Genomic DNA, 24,876 nt, shown 5'->3' with positions numbered 1-24,876 from the left:
GACCGGCGTCACGTTCAAGACGCCGGGCACTCGTGCAGCCGCGCTCTTCACCAGGTGATACTGTTCCGTAGCATTTTACAATCGGCAACTGGTCAAAGTCAGTCGGTGGTCTAAAGTACCGTGGTGAACTCGCCGATTCTAACATGATTGTTCTTTCTGTGTACCTGACACGCGAGTGAATTTACAACTTGGTTCACTCCGTTGACCGTTATTGCGTTGCGACAATTTCTTGCGTGCATTATTTATTTTTCGTGTTCTCATCGCGACGCGGACTGAATAGCTCTATCTTTTACTACTGAAGAAGATTCACCGAAACACGTGAGTAATGCCAACTACAGTTGACAGTTGTGTTTTTCTTAGATTTAAACGTTAATCAGGAAATCATGTAATGCGCGATATTAATGGTGAATATAAGGAGAGTAATAAAATACATAGTAATATAATCATATGAAATAACTATAACATCAGTAAGTATTCAAAATATCTGTGATGCATTTGCGCACAAATTGTTTTCCATGAAACAAATATAATACTAACAATCGTCAATCCTAAGACTTGACGATAAAAATGAGAATCAAGTGATAATCATTAAGACAACGTTCGATACTATTAATTGCAATCTCGGTAACTATTTTATGTGTGTACATATAACAGTTCATAGTTCAATATCGATGTGTGTGTGTGTGTGTGTGTGTGTGTGTGTGTGTGTGTGTGTGTGTAACTAGCACGCGAATCCTGTAGTAATTATCAAATTAAATATTTAGATTATTCATAATTATCTCACTGCAATGTGCACGTCATCCAATTTCAATAATATTAATTATATCGCGATTTATATAATGTGTACAATTACTGTTGAATTATACATGAAAACAATATTATTCTATACTGCTCTACTTTATGTCACAAGTTTTAAGTAATAAATAATGTTTATTCAATCAAATAACATACATAACAAAAATTTATTATTAATATTAGAAAAATATTAATGCATAAATTTTTTGTATTATATAATATATTAATTTATTATAGATTATAAACTTTTTAGCATCCATATAACAATTTATATTGATATTAAAAAGTTTATACTGTAAATATATTTTTTAATAAAAAGTCATGAGAAATACTATTACATTGAATATAACATACGATATCTAATAAAGGAAGGATTATTGATTCAGACTCTTATCAGAAAATCTTATCGAAGTATATTATAATATTGTTATCGTTTTTCGTAATAATAATAACAATGTATCACAAAGATTTATTTTAGCTTGAATAAGACAAAGGTTTAAAAAATTATTTTCTAAAAACTACTTGAACATTTATTTCTCGCGAATCATATTTCTATTTACTGTAATATAATGGTGAGTTGCACATTGTTAAATCTATAGTGTTAAATTTAACTTAATGTGAGTCGCCACTGCTCCTATTCAATTATATCGTTATTTTATACTAAAATGATTATATTTAACATTATACACAACATTATACATCAATTATATAACTATGTAGTGTCAAAATAACACGATATAGTGCCAAATGTAATTATCGTTTTAGTAAAAAATAACGATATATTTAGTAAGAACAGTGGTGATTCACATTAAGTTAAATTTGACACTACAGATTTAACAGTGCATATTTAGAGAAATGTGTTCTCTTAAGAGAGACATATGCTGAACATTGCACCTTGAATTCGCAAGGAAAGTCATGGACACTTTTTTGGAACGTAAAATCGCTCACGGCGAAGGGCATCGCAACGCTTGAAAACTTTCTCGGTATCGTATACAGTAACGTCAATGTATTCACGTGTAGTAAATGGTAATAACCTAATAAACTGATAAAAACCAGTTATGTGAACAGTGGTCACGCGAGTTTCGTAAATCAAGAGAGAAGATCTTCCAACACTCCCAAGAGTAACATATGTTCGTTCTGTTCGTCTACTCATCAGTCTACACTATCATCATTCGCATATATTACGTAATTCTTCAAGACTACCTTTCATCTATCTAGAATTCTTATAGTATTAGTTTTCTGATTAATTATCATACATATTTTAGAATGTGTTTATGTTTCGTTTTAATTATGTTCAATTTTAATGGTATATTCTTCAATCAATATACCTTTAACTAGACGATGTGATAGAAATTTTCCTACTTTCACAAGTGTCGCATATCCGCGAAATTGCATATAATCAAGATTATAGGGTATATATAGATAGATAATTAAATGAACCGAGCGGAGCGCACTTTACCAAACACGTAGCGCCGGTAACACGGCTAATCAAATATCTGTTACATACGAGTTATGTGAGCAACTTTCGAGGAAACAATATCCTCGACGTAGTACGTCTAAATCCATAATTACCACCATGTATATAGAATCTATATGTAATAAATGCTTTTTTGTTCAGATAATGATAATTTATTATTCAGAAAGTATGTCTCGTTACTTTGCTTTACTCCATAATTATAGTAATCTTACGATCATAGTAAAAAAGAAAATTAATAGAAGCGATATAAGTATGCTAAAACTGCAATATCGGTTAAGGTTATACATACGTACTTTTAAAAGAAAATTGAATTAATCAAACTTTGCATCTTGTCTTAATGATCTTTTCTGTCATTTTTGCGTTCCTAATATATCTTATTTCAAAACTAAATATAATGATACTTGAACATATATATAAAAGATGTTTTTACGCTGTCAATCATACATCGTAGGAAGAAGGTCTATGAATATCTTCATTGCAATCGCAAGGAAATGATTGCGTCAGGGAAAGCATGAAAAGAAACACAATTCCATTATTTTAGCAGTAGGAAATAATTTCATCAGACAACCATGCGAGAAGTAACTATTCCTCGCAATCAGATGTACTCTTAATTCATTTCCTTTATTTTTGTTGTCAGATTTTTCCTTTTCTTATAAATCATTTTCCTTTTTGTCATAATGTTATTGAACTTGTTTAACTGCATACGAACTTCCACATAAGATTTTTCGTTACTTTCCCTGCATGCGTTATGAAAGGAGGAGCACAAACGCATCGTAAAAAATAATAGTATTCAGTACGGTACAATGTAACAGCGGATACTGTTACATGACTTTTTTCTCGCGCACCGTTGCATTCGGGAAGTGCGTTTCCATTTCCTTGAGAAGATTGATTTCGCTACCGAGATCTCACAAATAATTTTATAATTGCAAATTTAATGTTACACAAAATGCCATAATAGTTTAAGATGAATAAATATACATAATTTTGTATAAAAATAATTTTGTTTCTTAAATTAATTATAAAACCCAACAGCTACTTTAATAATATTCTATGTAAATTTGTATTTATGTCGTTGAATCGTTACAACTCGTTTGTAACGTAAATCTTCATTATTGCGACATCAATTCAAGGAATTAGGGGAACCTAATTTTTCAAAAAATATTAATATACATTTTAATAAACGATAAGAGAAAGACGTAAATCATGAGAAAAGAAACTGAAGTCAATAATCTATGACATGGCCGTTCGGCTCTGAATATTCTTGTTGATTGCTACCTCTGCCTCCTCCACGGATATCGTTTAACTTTCTTCTAAAACTAATTACTCCCTCTTTTTGTCCTCTTCGTAGTTTCCCCGACATGGAAATATCCTTCTTTGTCTGCCCTGACTTGACTTCTATTCATTTCAAGTCTATTGTATGTCAAGTGAGAATCACTTTTTAGTGTGACCGCATGATTCTTTCTATGATTCAAATGGTTCTGTTTTCAAGACAACTAGGATAACATCAACTACGATTTACGGTCATAAAAGGCCACAGTTGAATTTTACGTATAAAAGTATCGCAATTTCTTCTATGAAAATTATTTTTGTAAAACAAAGAATATTATGTACAATCTTCCAGCGAGATCATAAATTCTGAAATTCTTAAGTCGCGACTTTTATTTCCAAGTTTATTTCACACGTTACTCTAAATATAAAACAGATATCTATGTATCTCATTTGTAATTAATCTTATAAAAAGTTTCTCACATCACGTCACGTATGAATACGCAAAACGGAATAAAACGCACATCTTGCTTCCTCTCACATATAATCAAAGCATGAAGGTGGCTGACAAATAACGAAATCATATAAGATGACAACGCCATAAATACGTTTTTTTTTTTTGCCTTTTCTTTCATTCTCCATATAATGGCATCGCTCAGCGAAGCACTTAAATGTCGATTATACTTTCGTATACTCATATCTTGATGTTACACGTATCTTTTCCTTCAAGCAACGTTTCTATAGGTAGGCAGCGTAACTTCATGTTGTAAATACTGCTACTTCATTTACATACAAAGAAGTTGGGTCACACGTTCCATGTTTTGGCTTATAGAAAAGGCGGTAATTACTTCCATGATTCGTTATATACCATGTTACACAACTCTTTTGTGGTGCAAAACATTCCGTCGCGAATCGCGCAAACTTCTCTACTCTGCACAATTCGATTTTCTTACCATGGAGGTTTTTAACGATGACGAACGTATAGTTAATAGAGCGACGCTTCGTGGTTCGTTTGAAAATTTCGATCGTTAAAAGAAACTGGCTCATCTATCTTAACATTCACCTCCTTTAAAAAATTTTCCCGGCAATGGTTCGTTAAATAAGTACTATAAGATATTCTAGACGATCTAATTTCTATAGAAGCAAATAAAAGTTCCAATATTTTGATTTTCGAATAAAATACAATGTCCAAAAATTAATTCAACACATTTTTGTCATTTAACTAAAGCAAAAAGGCATACCAACATATGATGATACCAGAAATTATTGAAAAGAAATTTATATTAAGTGTAAGAATAGTAAAATACTAGAAGTAGCTCAGACAGGAATTATCCTTACTAGAAGCCGCAGCAATTTATGATTGAATTTACATCGAATTTTTCACAACGACTCATTATTGAAATTTACCGTATTCAAAGAAATTAAAGTTTTTCTTATTTGGTGAACTGTTTATCTTTTACATACTCATCATATAATAAATATAAAACTGATATTTATATACAATAAGAGTCTTACTAGACCGTGAATTTGAAAATTCAATAATAGAAATAATGGCTCTAACGATCAATGCTAGATCTTTAATGCTTAAATAATTCAATCTGAATTATTATAAGGTACCTGAGCCGAATGAGACTCACCTAATTTATTTTATTTTTTTTTAATTTTATTTATAAGGATATTGAAATAAGTGAAAATCAAATCTTTATTTCATTCACTCCCAAAGATAAAATATATTGTTTATATAGAATATGTGTAAATGAACAAAAAAAAAATTTTGTTAAACTCTGACATTATTACATACATATGAATATAATAAGGCCCAAATCAAAAGTAAATTAAAAATAAAAAAAAATGAACATTTTCTTTCTAAATCAGTTTTAAAATGATTATTAATCATGGAAAGGAAATTCCTTAGGACTTACTCTACTCTCAAATATTACAATTATCTTTAATTTTATTTGTAATTAACTTTTTAATCTTTGAAAATTTCTAGCAATTTGAATACAATTTTGGCTTCTTAAAAAGTAGCAGCATTGAAAATCGTTATTTTCCGGCGTAAATTCCACACATAACAAACAAATAATAATAGCATATAATAATAATCACATAAATGAGCCTTATTTAATAAGTACATTATTTTTAAAAAATACTTATTTCAAAAAATTGATTTATTAATTATTTTCCATAGTTAGGAAGTTGAATAATATTATAATGAATTATAACAAATTATGAAACATTGTATACTGGTGAATTTTGCACCGGATTGTTGTAAAAATGGCTCATACTAACCTCATACATACAAGCTTTTTTATATTAAACAACACGTGTTGCTATCGATTCTAATTCTTTAATCCTTTTTTATCTATTTCCTATGACACATCTTTTAAATATATACTGCAGAAGAGTTTTAAAATAATAAATTTAAAAGTGGGCCTTATTTAATGCCTGGGCCTATTCAGTTCAGGTATCTCATACTATGATATAATATACATGTACATGTATATTATATATCATATTTAGTCATTTACACTGCGCGCCAAATTGGTTTTTCGGACTTATAAACGCAATTAAACCATTGTAGTAATATCATGAATTAAATTGACAAGCTATCTAATAATTTGATATTCAATTAGGCATCCTGTTAAAAAGATATTAATATACTGAAAAACTATAAATAAATTCATGTAATTTATTTATAGTTTGATATTTATACAGTTTAATATTTATTAAATATTTATTATTGTATATAGTAATATAACACAAATAAATCCTACAGCATATTTACCAAAGTCTCTTCGTCTCCAAGATAAACCGATTCGAAACTCGCGAATATTCGACACGCGAAATTTTGTTTCGCGAGTGCATGATTTGCATGGTTTCTTTTCGTCTCATTCTATTCCGTACAATTAACATACAATAGCAAACATGATTTTGGCAACATTGCGAGCAGTCCCGTATGCGACGTTACGTGGGAGCGTCACTCGACACACCGTAGTCATTGATGGCACGCACTGTACCGTTACGTCGTCACGCTGAAAAGATTAAACCAGCGGAACCGCGGCTGGCAATGTACGTACAATCGGGAAAAGCTCCCGTTCTTTTGCGTATCAAACAGTTTGACATACGACCGCGCTAAAAGCGAACGGAGAAATTATGGCGTGAGTAAAAATTCGCCTCTCTCACTTTCTTCCTTTTTCTTTCATGTTTTTTTTTCTCTTCATCTTCCTTCGAAACGGCACGCTATCAGTCGAACGATTTATTGACGAAATATTAATGCGAATCACGAAAGCGAAACTAACGAATGCTTAAACTTTAAAGCATTTACTCGATTTTTAGGCTGCTTATCAAAACTATTTATGTTATGTGTCAAATTAATTCGCGATATGTTATCATAATACCTGTGAGATTAAGATAACATAAAATTCTTACTAAAGTTATATACACAACCGAATCGTAATTCTTCGCCAAAGACATCACGTAATGGTTCGGTATTCTTTGCTAGTGCAACAATCTGAAATATATAATAGATAATTTATAGAGTAAAAAGAGATCGAAACAAAAATTAATGGCTACATAAAAGTCGCAAGGTGAAAATGGGAAGTCGTCCACACGACACTCTTTGCTTTCGAATAATTATTTCATCATGGACAAACGCGAGCAAGCATTGTTCGTAAAGAAATTGTTTCTTCCAGAAATGCAATAATTACCACTAATGGCTACTGACGGTAATAAAAACTTTTATTATCGCTTCTTCATTCAGATCCTATTCCATGTTAAATTATTGCAATGTGAAAAGATCTTTCTTCTTGAAAATAATTTTGTCATTGCACAACACATTTTCAAAAGTGTTTCATTATTTTTCAAAATAAAAGTTTAAATTATATATATATATCATTATAAATATCTCTTTTTTTTCTCTCTCTAACATGCCGAAAATAATAAGATATGTACAACGAAAGAAATAGTCTACATGCAATAAAATCGATAAACATTTTCATCCAGACATAACGTAAGAAGTCGTTGCATTCGTATAACTTAAACATTATACTGCGTCTTTTTCAATCACAAGTATTGTCCAAGACAGTAGGACATTACTTTGCAGCTAAACCCTTAAGCCGATTTCACATCGGGTTTCTTCGCTCTAATACTCTCGGCGTGCACGTGATCGAGGGTACACGATTAGTTATTGCTGAGCAATTGATACCTTTGTCAAAGGTATCGAACCGTGAGATTGAAATGCGATCACGCATTTTCGCGGTGAAATGTCTCACGAGTAATTTTCAGCGATGAGCGCCTTTCAACAATCAACGCTGAATGACAAAGCTTTCGTAGAAATTGCAGTAAAATGTCCGCAGCAGAGGGTATCGATCTGTGAAAATGGTTAAAGAAACATAAAGAACGCACACTAAAACGAGTACGACTGATCATTATGAATTGCAAAAGTAGATACAGTACGACTAAATAAATTTTATCTTTTTGTTATATTCTTTTCTTCATTCTCCGAAAAGTTGTTAGCAAACAAAACTTATAGAAATAAAAAAATTATTTAGAGCAACAAATCATTTATGTGCGATATTAAAAAAATTACTTGTTAGATTAATATAATAAATACTATTTGACTAAATTATTGATTCAACTTTCTTTAATAAAACTAAATATTTCCTTAACGTGCTGTGTTAAAAATGGTTTATAGTTTATAAAATAACTATTGGTTCTTTGACCGTCAAGATAATTGCTACGTTTCACTACTTTCGCTTCAAGTACTAACATTAATAATATTATTTTATGATTTTAGCCAATTATATATGATTTTATGATTTTAGCCGATTTGTGGTTTTCAAAACTTTCAATATCATACAGAAAAGAAAATGTTGTTTACTAATAAGAGCGCTATTATCACGTTTCAAAGAAACTCAATGATAAATTCAATTCAACAAATTGAATCTTCTTAATCATGTTGATCAGTGATGCAGAAGATAGCCTTGTTATTAATTCGACGTAGAAATCGTTTATTATATCATGTATCTTAATGAGATAAACACTTGTTCGCAGTTGTACACATTATTTTTAGTACAAGAGATCTGAAGGAGTTTCCACATCAACTTTTACGTGTAAAAACCGTTGTTACGGTATAGGTATAGGTATTTACTAGTGATCTCATAAAGTTCCAGTGCAATTGTTATAATTATGCGCGCAGACTCTTGCGCATGAAAACAATTCAGAAATGCGCTTTTGACATGATTCCCATCATTTTACTCATGCAGTAATTATGTACCTGCATATTTAGCGTGTGCATAATTTTGCATGATAAAACCTTTAATAAGAAATCTATGTAAGTTACATTATTAGTACATTAACAACAGTTAATTATTATTCAAATATACTTTAACACGTAATTTATGTATCTCAATTTGTCATTATTCAAAATAATTTCTAGTTATTTTTCAATTAGTTCCATTGGTAATCATTAATATATCTATTGGCAATTATTTTAACAATTGTGATTACCATTACTGTTTACTATTAAAATTTCAGTAAAAAGATGATAATTAGATATCCGATGTTTTACGTTCAATTAAGACACATTCTTGTCAGTCACGCTATGAAAACAATCTGCATACCCAGTGAAATTAAATGCATCGAAAATTAGCAAGGCGGGTTGTGAAGCATTCTGAGAGAAATCCTTTCGCCGATATGCACGAACGAACATTGAGTAAATCGGTTATAGTAATCGAGAGAGTATCTAAATAGTTTGGATTTATCCTATTATCCAGAAATATCAGGTTTATAAATTATCAAACAATCTTTCTCGCTGAAGAAGATAATGAGCACTGGAAAAGAAGACAAAATTTATGAAAGTTTTATTGACTATTTATATTCATATATTCAATATGTTACAACGAGACATTGCTTGAAGCTACTACTGAGCTTATTGTTCCTTACATGGCTTCGTTCAATTGGATAGGACTTCCAATATAAAGTCAATATTGTTCGAAATACATGTCCTCGTTATGAGAAAAATAGACTGTCTCGTTGATAGCAAAACAAATTATTAGAATAAGCAATAAAAATACAATGATTAAACCTCATACTATTTGTTTTATCTTGCAAAATAAAATAATTTCTGTCATACAATATGTCAAAAATATCAACATAATATTTGCTTTTTAATTGACAAAACATATCACGGTAAGAAATTTTAATGCACAAAGAATGTATTGACACTTTAGAAAATCATTAGTAAATACTTATATCGTAACAACAATTTCACACAAAAGTTGGAATCTCGCTAAGAGATTTTAATGTACAGAGTTAAATATACAAAAAGAGTTTGAATATTCTAATAGAGTTAAATAAATTTTTCAATGTTTTCAATGTTACCGTAGCTTTCTCTGTGCATTCGCACAAATTGATCTTCGTACTGTGCACGAATGCACTATTTAATGATTTTCACGACCAGTCTTTCAATGTACAGTCACGAAAGAAACTTGAAATTAAACGAAGCGCATCTTTCTTAGCAGACCTATATTTGAGACGAAGCAAAAGTGCGCCGGTCTAACCAATACAAGCCTAATACTCAAACTAATACTATTAAGGAGTTAATAGATATCCAATTGGAAAAAGAATGCTCCCAGTAGTGTGTCACAGCCGATAGAGTTAACAACGTTCCATTGATGCCACTCCAATAAAGTATCAAGATTTTTGAGATTTCAAACTTTCGAGGAAAGCATGTAAAAAAATAATCGATCGATAATATTACTTCGGTAAAAGCTATACTATTATCACCGAGAGCGGCTGCGATAAAAAAAACTTTCTTTAATGCGCTTTAACATCTTTTGCAAAAAGTGTCCCGTGTTCAGTAAAAAAAAAATAGATGGAAATGTCGTCGCGTAAGTAACTTTTAGAAGTAACAAGATATTCCAATGTTATTACCCTATTTCATAGAAATTTCAAACTAATCAAAGCTTCATTGTTATTATTATTTTCAACATTCGAGAGCGAAGAAAGCAAAAACGATTTAAATAATATCTTGTTGGAGCTATTATTGTTTTGAAAGTCTTCGCATTGGTATAATCACATCTTAACTCACAAGATTCTAACAGCGACGCGTTCATCGATTATGTGTAGAAATGACTGGAGGTGGAACTAACATGGCATACCACGGTCTCAGTCAACATGTCAATTTCGATGTGATACCGGATCCAGGTGAACGTTTTCGATTGGAAGAATTGATCGGCGAGGGTACTTATGGCGAAGTGTACGCTGCTTACGATAAAGAAACTGACAACAAGGTTGCTATCAAAATACTGGAGAATGTCGCTGATAACATCGAAGAGATTGAAGAAGAATATTTGGTGCTAAGAGATTTGAGTCAACACCCAAATATTCCTATTTTTCACGGTTTATTTTTAAAGCGAGCGAAGCCTGGTCAGGAAGAAGATCAATTATGGTTCGTGATAGAGGTACAGTCATTAAATTTCATAAAACAAATTTCACAAAAAAGAAAATGTAATGAATTTTTTTATAAAAAAAATTAAAAAATTAAATGTAAAATTGATGAGATTACTTGTACAATTAATCGTAATAAGTTAAACGATGCTTGCTGATAAAAGCTGTTATCCATTCTAATTGAGTTCTATAAATACATATCTTTTCCTTTTTGTTTTCTTTAAAAAGAAAAACAAGAGTGAGAGAATCAATTAAGAAAATGTATTTCTTAATAATTCGAAATTTTTATATACATAAATTAGTTACTTTCTGCTTTCCTACACAAAAAGAACGATTTTGCTAAAAATCTAAAGATTTACTAGATACAGATCTGGAAATAATTTTGTAAGAAACTCACGCATAATGAGTACTGGTACAAAAAATCTTGATATTCTAACACAACAAGTTTGAGCGTCCTATACACAATTATTTGATAGTTTAAGAAAGATTACTTTCAGATCTGTGTGTATTTAATTAAATTTTTTAATCTTTAAATACAGAAAAATTGTTCCTTTTGTGTGTACGTCAATTTGTCGATCTTTCAAGGAATAAACGGAATCGGGTTATGTAAAAAGTTAATTGCTCCGGTTCCAGTTGTGCACTGGAGGTTCCGTAACCGACCTCGTACAGGGTCTCAAAAAACGTGGCAGTCGCCTAACGGATGACCAAATAGCTTATATCTTGAAGGAGACCGTCGAAGCTCTGATCTTTCTGCACAGTAATCATTGCATGCATCGCGACGTGAAAGGTCATAATATCCTCCTCACGGAAGAAGCGCGTGTCAAATTGGTCGATTTTGGTGTATCTTCACATCTGGCTGCGACTCTCGCCAGGAAAAACACATCTGTCGGAACGCCATATTGGATGGCACCGGAGGTGAGTTTATTTAACAAGTTTCGCTGTTTTTTTTTTTAAAGCAAAAAATATTATAATGAATAAAAGCAACAAAAATAATATACGCTGTTAGAAGTGTAACCACGAGCCTTCCTTTACATGTAAATGAAACTCGTGGTTATGAACAAAATTAAAAGTAATGAATGATTTAACTGAAAATTAAGCTACAGCAATTACTTAAATATAATGAACATGTACATTAAATTTATGAAAAATATATTAAATTTTATGTACATGTACACAAATATACTTTTTAATTATAAATACATTAAATTTAATGTAATGTCTTTAAATTAAGTTCAAATTGTGTAACTTAAAAGTTAATGAAATTTATTTAATTTAAGAATTGTTTGTATTTCTAACAGTGTATGGCAAATCGAACGATCTATTTAGAAAAAAAAGCGAATCTTATACATGCATATAATTTCGAAATATTCGGTCATTTCGTAATTTTGCAAATTTTGATAATTTAAATACAACTATGCTTCGATCGTGTCATAAAACAGGTAATAGCTTGCGAGCAGCAATTGGATTCATCGTACGATTCGCGTTGCGATGTCTGGTCGATCGGCATTACCGCTATCGAGTTGGCCGAGGGTGACCCTCCCTTATCGGAATTGCATCCCATGCGGGCACTATTTCAAATTCCGAGAAATCCTCCCCCTTCCTTAAAAAATCCGGATATATATTCGTCGGAACTGACGGATTTTATAGCCGAATGTTTGGTGAAAGATTTGGAGCATCGACCGTTTGCCAGTGAATTGAGAGAGCATCCATTATTGACAAAGGTGGAACCAATCGTAGAGAAAATCAGAGAGCAATTGAGAGAAGAGATTCGTAGACAGAGAACAGAAGGTCGCGTTCACCGGCAGCCGGAAGTGACTACAAAACATGGTAAATTGAAGACGGACCGCAAGACGAGACCAGAGAAGATGTACATGGATGATCTGGCGGCTCTCGACATGCTATCGGAAGAGGCTATTGTCGATCAATTACAGCACCGATATGAGCAAGCGCAGATATACACATATATCGGGGATATACTGGTTGCTGTTAATCCTTTCACTAATCTAGGTTTATATACCGGTATCGTAAGTATTTTATTTACATTCGATAAATTGTTGCATTAATACAGACACATATTAATAAACACACATAAATTATTTTGTTACTTGTATTAAACTTGTAATAAACATTTAATAAAGTATAAATCATTATAATTATAACTATAACAGTTTATTCTTTAGGAACAAAAACGGTACAAAGGACAAGCGAGATCAGATAATCCCCCACATATATTTGCGGTTGCCGATGCCGCGTATCAAGCTCTACTTCATCAACGTCAAAACCAAGCGATAGTTATCAGCGGCGAATCAGGTGCCGGAAAGACGGAAAGCGCAAATTTACTACTAAAACAGCTCGTCTATCTCAGCAAGGCGCCGAATCGTAACCTCGAGGAAAGGATACTCCAAATAAATCCTATAATGGAAGCTTTCGGAAATGCCACGACTGGTATCAATGCGAATTCTTCCAGATTCGGAAAGTACCTAGATCTAACGATGACAAAAGGCGGAAAGGTGACTGGTGCGCGAATTTCAGTATATCTGTTGGAACAATCACGAGTGATTGCTCAAGCTGAGTACGTTCTTAAAAATTATAAGTTATATGTATAACATATAACTTGTATATAAATATATATATAATTTTTAATTAATCAACACACACACACAAACTAAAGACAATAAATTTTGGGACTTTCCAGGGGTGAACGAAACTTTCATATTTTTTATTATATGTACGATGGCCTGGAAGCGGATGACCGCCTCTCGGAATATTACCTCGACCTTACGCTTCGAAGATATCATCGATATCTCACGCATTACAGTCACACGTCGCAAACGCACATTGACAAGTTCCAGCAGCTCAAAATGGGTTTCAAGGTACTCGGATTTCAGGATAGCGAGGTAGACACGGTGTATCGGGTTTTAGCCGCTATCCTCCATCTAGGTGACATTGAATTTGCTGAAGTGGCAACACAAGACAACACCGACAATAAAAGTAGAGTCATCGACACTATTCCATTACATAGAGGTAAAATTTGTCTTGTCTTCTTTATATTTGTTATAGTAGTTCAATAATTAAAAATCAAATATTATTAGAATCAATCATAGTTATAATTAGTTCATCGATCAAAGTCCTATTTGATATATGTATAAATAAATATTGATAAACGTATCACAAAAAAATCAATTATCGTCGTAATTATATAGAAACTGGATTTTCAGTTTCAAAATTACTCGGCGTCGAACAGAACGATCTCCTAGAAGCCTTGACATCAAACTCGGTGATGACCAGAGGCGAGACAATTACGCGGAACAATACGGTAGCCGAAGCTCGTGCTGCTCGCGACGCAATGGCCAAAGGTCTCTATGGCCGACTCTTCGATTGGATGGTCAACCAGATCAATTGTTTACTGTGCTTCAGCCGTTCACCAAATTACGAACCGCTAGCAATCGGGCTGCTAGATATCTTTGGCTTCGAAAACTTTCCTAGAAACTCATTCGAACAGCTCTGCATCAATATAGCTAACGAACAGATACAGTATTACTTCAACCAACACATCTTTACTTGGGAGCAACAGGAATACATGGCCGAGGGAATACCCGTGGATCTCGTCGAATTTTCCGACAACAGACCGGTTCTCGATATGTTACTAAGCAAGCCCATGGGACTCTTGGCGCTTCTCGATGAAGAGAGCCGATTTCCCAGAGCGACCAATCGATCTCTGATCGGTGAGTATTCTAGATACATTATTATTTTATAAACGTATATTTTTTGCGCTACTTTCATTCAACATGGATATACGATTTTATCGACGAAATATCTGGGAGTTAATTTTTTTTTTAATAAATAAAATTGTAATATATTTTTTAATAGAATTTCTTGGTAACGATTGTACTAACCAGTATACAACTTTTCACTTAAAGTCACAACAAATAGTGAATAAAACAGTCGACCTATTTTTATATCTTTTTTACTACTTGTAATTTTTCCGGCAGAAAAATTTCACAACAATATTAAATCAAAATTCTACGTACGCCCCAAATCGGACGCGGTCTGTTTCGCGATATATCATTTCGCTGGTCGTGTGGTCTATCAAGCCGAGGGATTTCTCGAGAAGAACAGAAACTTCCTGCCACCCGAAGTCATTCAACTGGTACGACAGTCGCAATACGATATGGTTCGTTTCCTGTTCCAATGCCCGATCACGAAAACCGGTAATTTATACTCGGCGCTGCAGGAGAATGACTCGAGAAAATCGCAATCAAATCAAAACACAAAGGTGTGTGCGTGTTCGTGTGCGTGTGTGTATGTGCGCACTAAATTTATATATATTTTTTTTTTCATTTTTGTATAAAGTATTAACGGCGTATTAATGTTTCGTAGGAACGTTATTCTAGTCGAGGTTTAGCATCACAATCGAGAGCTCAGCAGACGGTAGCGACATACTTCCGGTATTCTCTAATGGATCTATTACAAAAAATGGTGTCCGGTTCACCTCAGTTCGTTCGATGTATAAAACCAAACGATTCGAAAAGTCCACGTTTCTTCGATAAAGACAAAGTTGTAAAGCAATTGAGGTATACCGGTGTCCTCGAGACAATACGTATAAGACAAAATGGATTTTCCCATAGGATACCATTCAACGAATTTCTTAAGAGGTATTTTCAAATTGGTTACAATTACAAACGGAGAAGTGCAAGATATCTTCATTGCAATTTTTATCAACTATACGAATCTATAAACTGTACAGATATTGCTTTCTTGCTTTCGGCTATGATGAACGCGTAATTGCCAATCGAGATAATTGTCGACTTCTTCTATTACGATTAAAAATGGATGGATGGGCGTTAGGCAAGACAAAGGTTTTTCTAAAATACTATCACGTCGAATTCCTCTCAAAACTATATGAGGAACAGTTGAGGAAGATAATTATAGTCCAAGCATGTGTTCGAAGATGGCTCGCAAAATTAAGATTTAAGAAGCAAAAATGGCAGTTTGCTGTATCAGTGGTCACGTTACAACGCCATATTCGAGGATGGTTATCCCGAAAACAGACAGAACAAATGTTGGCTGAAAAACGTGCGAAAGAGGAAAATGAGGCGCTTAATTTTATGATGAGTGAGTTCTATCCTCAATTTTGATAATTTTCCTAAGTGACTACATTATGTATCCATTATTTATTTTAATATTTTTATAGATGAGGTGAAACGTAGAGAGCAGGAAAATATAGACATAAATAATCGCGAAAAACGACAAATGCGTAAAAATCTAGAAAAGAACGTTGCAGCAACTGTCATACAAAGTCGTACGTATAAAAATTATATCTGCCACCTATAATTGACAGTCAAGAATATTGAATATAATTGAATTTTTATATAGACTTTCGAGGTTATACTATTCGTAAACGGTTTGGATACGATCTAGAGGAGCGTTTTAAGAGGATTTTAAACAATTATGACAATATATATGATGGCCACAAAGCGCTATTGCGCGAAGGACTAAAGCACGAAGACGCAGCTCTTATTGTTCAAAGATGGTACAAAAAAGAAGAGAAACTAGTCAGAAAGAAACCAGCCATGAAAGATCCTGTACATCCTAAACTACGACAAGCAGATCTAATTCAGTTTTCTCAAAATGTAATTAACAATTATTTATAGTTTTGGAATTAATACAAAAAATAATTTATTTCTTTTTACTCAAGTTCAACCCTAGTCTTTTCACTTAATACTAAGAAATCGAAGAATACGATTGTTGACTACTATTAATTTGATTAAATTAACTGTTATTTATACGGTCCTATTCTATTGATAGGTACATATGAAAAACCAGGAAGTGCACAAAAATCTCCGTCGCAACAAACCTGGTATCAGATTGAATGATATCGAGGAACCTCCGCTAGATTACGTTCGTCCTGAAGGATTTAATATGGTGCAGTCGATATTACAGTACCGTAGCGGAATGCAGCCACAAGAGGAAGACAGTGTTAAATACTATCAGGATCTGAAGGAAGAGATGAGCAGGTAGATATATTTATATATATGTACGTACATACACATAAAAATCAAGGCACGCTATGCTTTGACTTAGCATCGCGAATAAATCAAAAATTTAAATGCTCAATTTTCGAATGCTTTTGGCACTCGTATCGCAAGTGGTTCGGAATTCGAAGACGACGAAGTTGGCTGGGACTTGCCGTTGATACGGCTAGAGAATGACCTTCATTCATCGAGGTACACCGTATATAGATTTGATCGACTATGTCTATATAAATTTATTCTGACACTAGTTATATATATATATATAAGGATGTCCCAAAATACAGCGAACTAAACTGAATCAAAGTCCTCTACCTTTTGTCTTTTGCTGTTTTTGTGTAAAGTCGATAGTACTTGAATAAAAAATTATTGAAAACCATATTAATAATTAATATCTTGTTATTGTAAAAATTCAAAATGAAGACTTTTTGACTCACAATCAGTTTAGTTCGCTCTATCTGCGCATGAAATATTTGGCGGTCATTCTGAAACACCCTGTATATGTATTTCCTAGCTATCGTTTACGCATTACAGAAAGCAAGAGGATCTAAAACACATGCCTGAATCTTTAAATTATAAAAAAAGCTCGACACTTAAAAAAAGCTAAACACTTTTTTAAGTTTCGGCAAAGAACTCGATAGAATTAATTTTTTTTTTAAATTAAATATAAATCTTTATTTCTAAGCAATTATTAGCATTTTGTACTTTGATTATAGTATTTTCGTGTACATATTCATGTTTAAATAGTCTCATAGTTAGATAAAGTGATTCGTTCATGTGTCTTTAATCTATATTGATGTAAAACGAGGTAATCGTTATACAGGAGTCAGAAGGGTCATATTCTGGAAGTGAGTGCCGAAAGGAGAGATCGTACAGTTCAGAGCGATTTTGTAGTGGCACCAGAACAACATCTATCAAACATTTGGCACAAAGCCCTGCGACAGTCTTCCGATCTTCGCAAAAACGAGAGCTCCAAGAAAAATGTCAGGTGAGAATTACAACATACGTATATTTTACAAGTTCTTTATACTTATATGATAATAATAAGAAATTTACTTAAATGAATGCGTTCAATCTAATGGTTGAAACTTCAAAAATTTAACTACGACAGATTTTTCTAGTTATTCAATTATTCCAAATTTATAGAGCAAACTGTAATAAATTTTTTTTGAAACTATATATAATTTGTAAAGGAGTATGTTGAAAAGAAGCCGATTTTTGCCCATAAAGATGTAAGTAAAAAAAATATTTTTTATAGATTTTGACTTCCTGAATACGATAATGTTAATAAAAAGTTCGGGATCAATAGGGAACACCTTAAAAATTGAGCATGAACATGATATATTTGAATAAATTTCAATATTCTTACTTACTTTTCAAATGTGTTCCCCAAATGTTACGAACTTTTTCATAATTTTATCATATTCAGAAAGTACAAATCTACAAAAAACATTTCTTTTACTTACACTCCTTTTTTTTTTAGACAAAAATCTTTTTTAATATCCTCTAAAAAAGGCAGATTTTTGCCCAAAAAGATGCAAGTAAAACAAATAGTATTTTTTGTAGATTTTGATCTCTTGAATATGATAAAATTATTAAAAAGTTCGTAGCATTTGAGGAATACCTAGAAAAGTAAATAAAAATATTGAAATTTGTTCAAATATATCATGCTCAATTTTCAAGGTGTTCCCTACGATTCCGAACTTTTTATTAACATTATCGTATTCAGAAAGTCAAAATCTATAAAAACGCTATTCCTTTTACTTATATCTTTATGAACAAAAATCGGTCTGTTTTTAACATCCTCCTTTTGTACCAATTTTAATTTTAATATTACTAATTATGAAATGAACTTATATTTTAATAAATATCTAATAATATAATACAAAGGACTATGCCCAGTTTGGGCCCCGGCTGAACAGCATTGAGACCTAAGATTGTAGAGCATAAAAAAAGGATTAAAAAGTTTCATATACACAACTTTGTAAAATGAGTCCCTTGAGTGCTACAACTGTTCAAAGTTCATTATTATGACCATGTATTGTGTATCATATAGGATTGATTTTATTCGATTTTTCGAATCATCTAGTATCTGGAATCCAATCTTGACGAAGACAACTAAAACCTTTTTGGACCCCAAATGAATAGTTATAAGTGATATATATTAATTGATGAAGAGGGGAGAGAGACACTCAAAGTATGAAACAAAAGGTTTAAATTGCCTAATTGAAATTTGCCCATATATGGACCTTATCTCTCTTCAGCCAAATATACACTTTTTTTGACTGCAAGATGCCCTACTAATGTCCAATTGGATTTGACAAAGAGACTGCGATTCAGTTTTTAACTATAACGTTTCCATCTCTCGTTTCAATACGTTTTCTTTTACAATGGCACCAACAGGCATGACATATATATTTAAATGTGTTGAGTAGGGCTCTTGTGGAACTACTAGGTTCTTGTTCCAAGAAATCTAACACTTCCCCAACCAACAAATGTTTACGCGACTGGTTTTTTACATATTTTCCACATTGCCCACAATAATCGCGATCAGTAGCTGCTTCAGGGTGATCCCGTATCAAAGGCTGGTTTATCCCGATTGATACATTCGCCACTTGTCCATCCTCCCCCTTTTTCCCCTCAGGGCGAACTCCAGAGGCATCGCCGTCATTACAAGCAAATCCGAATTTCTGTGACATGACGACATGAATCGCGACCAGGGACTTAACCGGATTAATGAACTGTACCAAATACATTTTAGATATTACTTCAATGTTTTTGACACAATTCGTTATCGCTGTCACTGCGGAAAGGTGCCTGGACGCAAAGAAATTGGATAAGACTAGTGGTACATGATCATAATAGCGAACTTTAGGTAGTTCTAGCATTCAGGAAACTTCTCCTATAAAGTTGGGCTTATGGAATTTTTTATTCTCTTTTAATACCTTAAAATTTTAAGCATGTCTCAAAGTTGTTCATCTGAAGCCCAAATTCCCCTATAAAAAACTGGACATAGTCTTTTAGACCGATAAAAATAAATCTAATTAAATACGAGAATTCCTATAAATATCTAATAAAAAAACTAATGTCGCATTTATATCTTTATATATATTGCCAGAGGCATTATGGTAAATTTTCAGGTAAAAATATCAATTTATTCTGTTATTACTTTGATAAGTATATATAGGTATATCTCTTACAATTAGTGATTTTATAATTCGCAAGTAATTTAATCTCAATTCATAAAACAAAAAATATGATTTGTTTTATATTGAAATATGTCTTTTTTAAGTTTTTTTTCTTAAAGACCGAATTCAAAACAGAATTCATTTTTCCAGTACAAGGGTTAATAACCTGCGTAACGAGAATCTGCAATCACACACGAGTGGACAATATACAACCAGTTCTCCGAATATCCACGATCCACCTGGCCTACGATTCACGGTCGATGGCCGATATAATGCCGTAAACGAACGTCAGAATATCTTTAATGGACAAAATCTTGTTAATGACAATCACAATTCCGTTAATGAATATCACACATCGATCAACAATCATCAGACTCCCTGTAAAATAAATAACGGCATTGCAATGAGCCAGATAAAAATTTTGAATACTGAACAATCTGAGTTAAATAACGGTTTGATAAATAATAAATCCGAAAAGACAGATCGATCGAATCATAAGCAAAATGGCTATCCGATAAAAAATCATCAGAATAATATAGATCATAAGAATGATCTCAATCGATTAGCGAACGGAAAAGCGACAAATCAAGAACAGTTTCAAAATGATACTTTCAATATTACAACTAATCTTAGGCAACTTCTAAGGCCGACGGTGATTGAGAAGCGGCAAGAAAGTGCCAAGGCTGAATACGATACGGAAGATATTAACGGACCTTACAATTTTAGGCAATTGCTAAGACCAACCGAGTATCTCCCGACTGAATCTTTAAGGAAAAGAAAAGGAGGAACTGTTTCCAATGGAGTGTCACTGCCGAAGGACAAGGTCCCGGAGAAACATGTTAAAAGAAGAGCGCCATTGGCACCGACACAAAACAAATCGATGAACGCAAACAAGTGATATTAATTTATATAATTCAATGAAAATATTTCAAAAGATTTGATTTTATAAAAAATGATTTCATTTTTATGAATAATATCTAATACAAAAAGGATAAAATCAGATACAAAAAAGTAAAAAACTAGATACAAAAAAAGCAGTTGATTGTAAAATATTAAAAATTCTTAATTAAACGCATATATGTATTTTCTGTTGATAAGTAGTGAAATAAGTTAAAATTCTATTATTATTGCCATTTATACAAAAAATAATCTATTGTAAAACTTAAATGTTATTATAGGATAATTCTTATATATATATATATATATATATATATATATATATATATATATAGAAGGTCCAATATATTCTATGTAGAATATAAGCCGAGATAATTATATTTTGTGAACATATCACAAATTAAATTAAGCAACAAAAGTAATATATTGGTATAATATTTCGCAATATGCGCATTATATGTAAAATGCAAATATTTTCCAATGGAAATATGTATTTGTACTTTACATGCGAATATATGCAGTAGTCACAGTAATACTCTATCGAAGTCCCATCGTTTTAGCAATTCTACATTTAAATTCTTCCTTTTGGCAAAAGTACAAAATTATGTATACAAAGCTGCGCGATTTCAAAATCTAAAGAATTTTTTTTGGCTACGTCTACAATCACGTGCAAAAAATATTTGCAACATTCATAAAAAAGAATAAGAATCTTATTTTAAACGGTACATGTGAGAACACAACCAATACGAACTAGAAATTAAATGCCTATATCGGTCAAAGCTATGGATTTTTAATGTTTAAATATATATAAAAATATGAATACAGTATTTTATAATAATTTATTTTGAAAACATAACTGACAAAGAAAACACTAATAAATGTGAAATTTTATGATAAATATTTGCTAAAAAAAAAATGTAATTACATGAGAGCAACAAATTCGGACTCACATTATACATTTATGTTCGAACACACTTAACTTTAAAATAAGTTATTATTGTTATCATAAGTTATTATTGTTATCAGTGACGGATTAATGCATAGGCAACAAGGTACTTGCCTAAAGCGGCCTAAAGCAAATTTGAGGAGACGACAATTTTTTAGACAGAAAATATTTACACAGTTGAAATAAATTTTTAATCTAACGTTTTTACACGAGTTACATCGAGCATACTTTATCAAAAACGATATTTTAAATATACAGTTAAAATGTATTATATTTATAGATATTTATTAAGAATTATTAAATATTTTCACCAACTAACATCAGGGTATAAACTTTTTTTTTATTCATTTTCCCTTTTATCAAATTAATGAAGCCACCTGGAGGCAGCTAAATGTTGGTGTCTAGGGGCGGCAAAATGTTTAATTCGTCACTGAATGTTACTATCCCCTCGTTGTGAAAATATGTATGAATTCATGTCTAGAACTAGTCAGCTGTCTAGCTTTACTTACTCATAAGTGTTCATTAATTTTTTGATGTAAGTATGAATAAATCAAGTTTATTACACACAAATTTGTATGACTAATTAATAATTCATTTTGTATATCCAAAGTAAATAATCGCAATTGTTTAGTGATAAATTTCCAATTCGTTTATCCAGAAAAAGAAAAGAGAAGCTTATTCCATGAATCATCCTTGGGGAGTTTTTATTTTTCTTTCTTTTTATTTTTTAAATTAACTTAGTTCGTACGTAAATATAAATTAATTAATTCAACAGTATAAGTGAGTTGTCAATCCCTGACGTGAAAATTTGTGTGGTAAGTTTATTATTATATATATCACGATAAATATTAAAGTAAACTGCGACTCGCATAGAATCTCGCTTAATGCATTATCGATTAATTTGACACGTTATTCATAGGTTCTCTCTTTTCCACTTTCGGAAGCTCAGGGGTTGAAGAATATCCTACGACTTTGGCGTAACTCGAAATTACTGGCGGCCGTCAACGGCAGCATCGGCGAATGACAAGAGCGAAGAGACAAGAGTGTTACGCGAGGAACCAAGAGATGGCTGGGAGTTGTGGCGTCGCGACGTTTAAGCCCAGCGCACCGGCGCGGCGTCCGGCGTCGACGGCAGTAGTTGCGTCGGCGTCGCCGTCGTCGTCGCGCGACGTCGCCCTCGTCATTGCCGGCTCGAGCACGGGGCTCGAAGACCATTGGTTGGTCCGCAGGTAGGAGGGTGTCTGGTGGCTGTCAGCGACGGCAGCGGGGGCAAGGGTTGCAGTCGTGCCGGGCACGCGGGCGGGGGTAGGAGGGGTGCAACGAACCCTCTCGCCTCGGCTCGAGTCTACGGAGCACGGAGTTGTGTTCGAATCATGGCGACACCCGACCCCGTAGACCCAGCCACCCTAGAGATTAAGACCCGTAGCATAGAACAGACACTACTCCCACTAGTGAAACAGGTAAGATGTGTTTCCGCGTGATAATGCGGCAACCAGAGTTTTCGTTCGCACCGGCGGCGCGCCGTCTCTTTCCCATCTGTCTCTTTCTGCCTGCATCCCTCTCGCCCTCTCGCCCTCTGCCTCTCTTTCTCTCTTTCTCTCTCTCTCTCTGTTTCTCTTCCTCTTCCCCCCCCCCTGCTCTTCTATCGCCGTAGACTATCCTTCTTTCTCTTTCGTCGCAAACTCCATCTGCCTCGCGCTCATTCTCGGTCTTTATTCCTCTCGTATGACGCTTCGCGTATCCGGCACCCCCGCGTCTCGTTACATCTCGTTACGTCTCGTATTCGATCCCTAACAGATTGAGATAATTTCTCAATCCTCGGAGTCACTCCCAAGTCATTCTATCTCGCTACTCCGATCACGCTTGCAAAAGCATATATGATTTATATACGCGATCCGATACGCTCGTCGTAGAATCGAGCGAACGAACACTACGAGATGTTGAGTGCGTGGACGTGCATACGGCGCAACGGCGCCGCGACGCGACGCGCCGCGACGCGACGTGCCGGGGAGGTCGCGACGCACAGCGCCGCATGACGAAAAACGCAAGAGCAAGGCATCGAAATGGGTACGCGTGCACCGTGATACGAGAAAGATCGAGCAGTGAATTCGGGAATTGTTGAAAATGAGTGAGCTCGAGGAAACAACTTATAAGACGGTGATATATAAGACGTCTCGCGGTCCGCTGACGCCACTCTAGAAATAGCGCGATTTCCACGCTTTTAGTCCGCGTGTTCGACATAGTAAAAATTTTTGTGAATCATTTTTATCTTCGAATAGAGTAACCTTAAATAATTACCGCTAATAATTCCAACGATGGTACCAGTACGGAGCTATAGTAAGCGCATTCGAGACGTAAGAACATTATTTCATGGAATTTGACATCTCTAATGTCAGAGACAGAGACAGAGACAGAGAACATGTGTCGAATACGTGCAACTTGTCACGAGGCGCATGGTGCATACAGAGTAACGGATATTTCGGTGGTCCACTATCTTTGTCATTTTCTTCTCCTCTCTTTCGCCCTCTCTTTCCTCCCCCTCCCCCTCCCCCTCCCTCTTCCGCTACGTCCGTCTGCCTCGCACTTTCTGCACTTGTCTTTTTCTTCCGCGTTGCTCACTTCAGCTGTTGTGGCGCACGCTCACCTTACCGCTTGTCGACGCCGATACCGGCGTCTTCGTGGAATTCCTTGAATTTACGCTGCACCCTCGTTGCCGTTGCATAATCACCGGCACGTGCGCGATGCACGCACGCGAGCCATGTACACACAGATCTGCAGTTCACGGGTCAAAGGCCTTTAAATGACCGCCCGCGAAGAATAAATCGC

General features: G+C 33.7%; 2 protein-coding genes and 1 long non-coding RNA gene across 8 annotated transcripts in view; 2 read left to right on the top strand and 1 right to left on the bottom strand.

The window, feature by feature from the left end:
- The window catches only part of LOC105152520 (uncharacterized), a 178,936-nt gene that overhangs the window by 87,287 nt on the left and 66,773 nt on the right, over nt 1-24,876 (bottom strand). The window lies entirely within an intron of this gene.
- Nucleotides 4-22,620, top strand: LOC105152515 (myosin-IIIb). Of its 4 annotated transcripts, XM_087410584.1 has the most exons (17): nt 1,113-10,428; nt 10,667-11,001; nt 11,621-11,902; nt 12,427-13,011; nt 13,168-13,559; nt 13,683-14,011; nt 14,206-14,712; nt 14,980-15,263; nt 15,368-15,642; nt 15,735-16,102; nt 16,182-16,289; nt 16,364-16,620; nt 16,796-17,004; nt 17,137-17,214; nt 17,843-18,007; nt 20,138-20,159; nt 20,358-20,500. In XM_087410584.1, the coding sequence occupies exons 1-17, from the start codon at nt 10,413-10,415 to the stop codon at nt 20,367-20,369; spliced, it is 4,224 nt and encodes a 1,407-aa protein (XP_087266710.1). In that variant the 5' UTR covers nt 1,113-10,412; the 3' UTR covers nt 20,370-20,500. The 4 variants fall into 4 exon arrangements, with proteins under 4 accessions (XP_087266708.1, XP_087266710.1, XP_011065172.2 ...); XM_087410582.1 differs by lacking the exons at nt 1,113-10,428; nt 20,138-20,159 and adding an exon at nt 4-318 and having other exon boundaries at nt 20,358-22,620; XM_011066870.2 differs by lacking the exon at nt 20,138-20,159 and having other exon boundaries at nt 1,296-10,428; nt 20,358-22,620.
- Nucleotides 23,137-24,876, top strand: part of alpha-Catr (alpha-catenin related) — a 61,466-nt gene continuing 59,726 nt past the window's right edge. The window contains exon 1 of one of the 3 annotated variants that reach the window (XM_087410585.1): nt 23,137-23,510. In XM_087410585.1, coding sequence (XP_087266711.1) covers nt 23,424-23,510 — 87 coding nt within the window. In that variant the 5' untranslated portion in view covers nt 23,137-23,423. The remainder of the gene's footprint in view (nt 23,511-24,876) is intronic. The other 2 variants (XM_087410587.1, XM_087410586.1) reach the window with 2 other exon arrangements.

Source organism: Acromyrmex echinatior, chromosome 10, assembly GCF_024713525.1.
Source record: "Acromyrmex echinatior isolate Ae372 chromosome 10, ASM2471352v2, whole genome shotgun sequence".
NCBI classification, from domain to species: Eukaryota; Metazoa; Arthropoda; class Insecta; order Hymenoptera; family Formicidae; genus Acromyrmex; species Acromyrmex echinatior.
The sequence above is the reverse complement of the archived record's forward strand: the minus strand, read 5'-3'. Positions and strand labels throughout refer to the sequence as shown.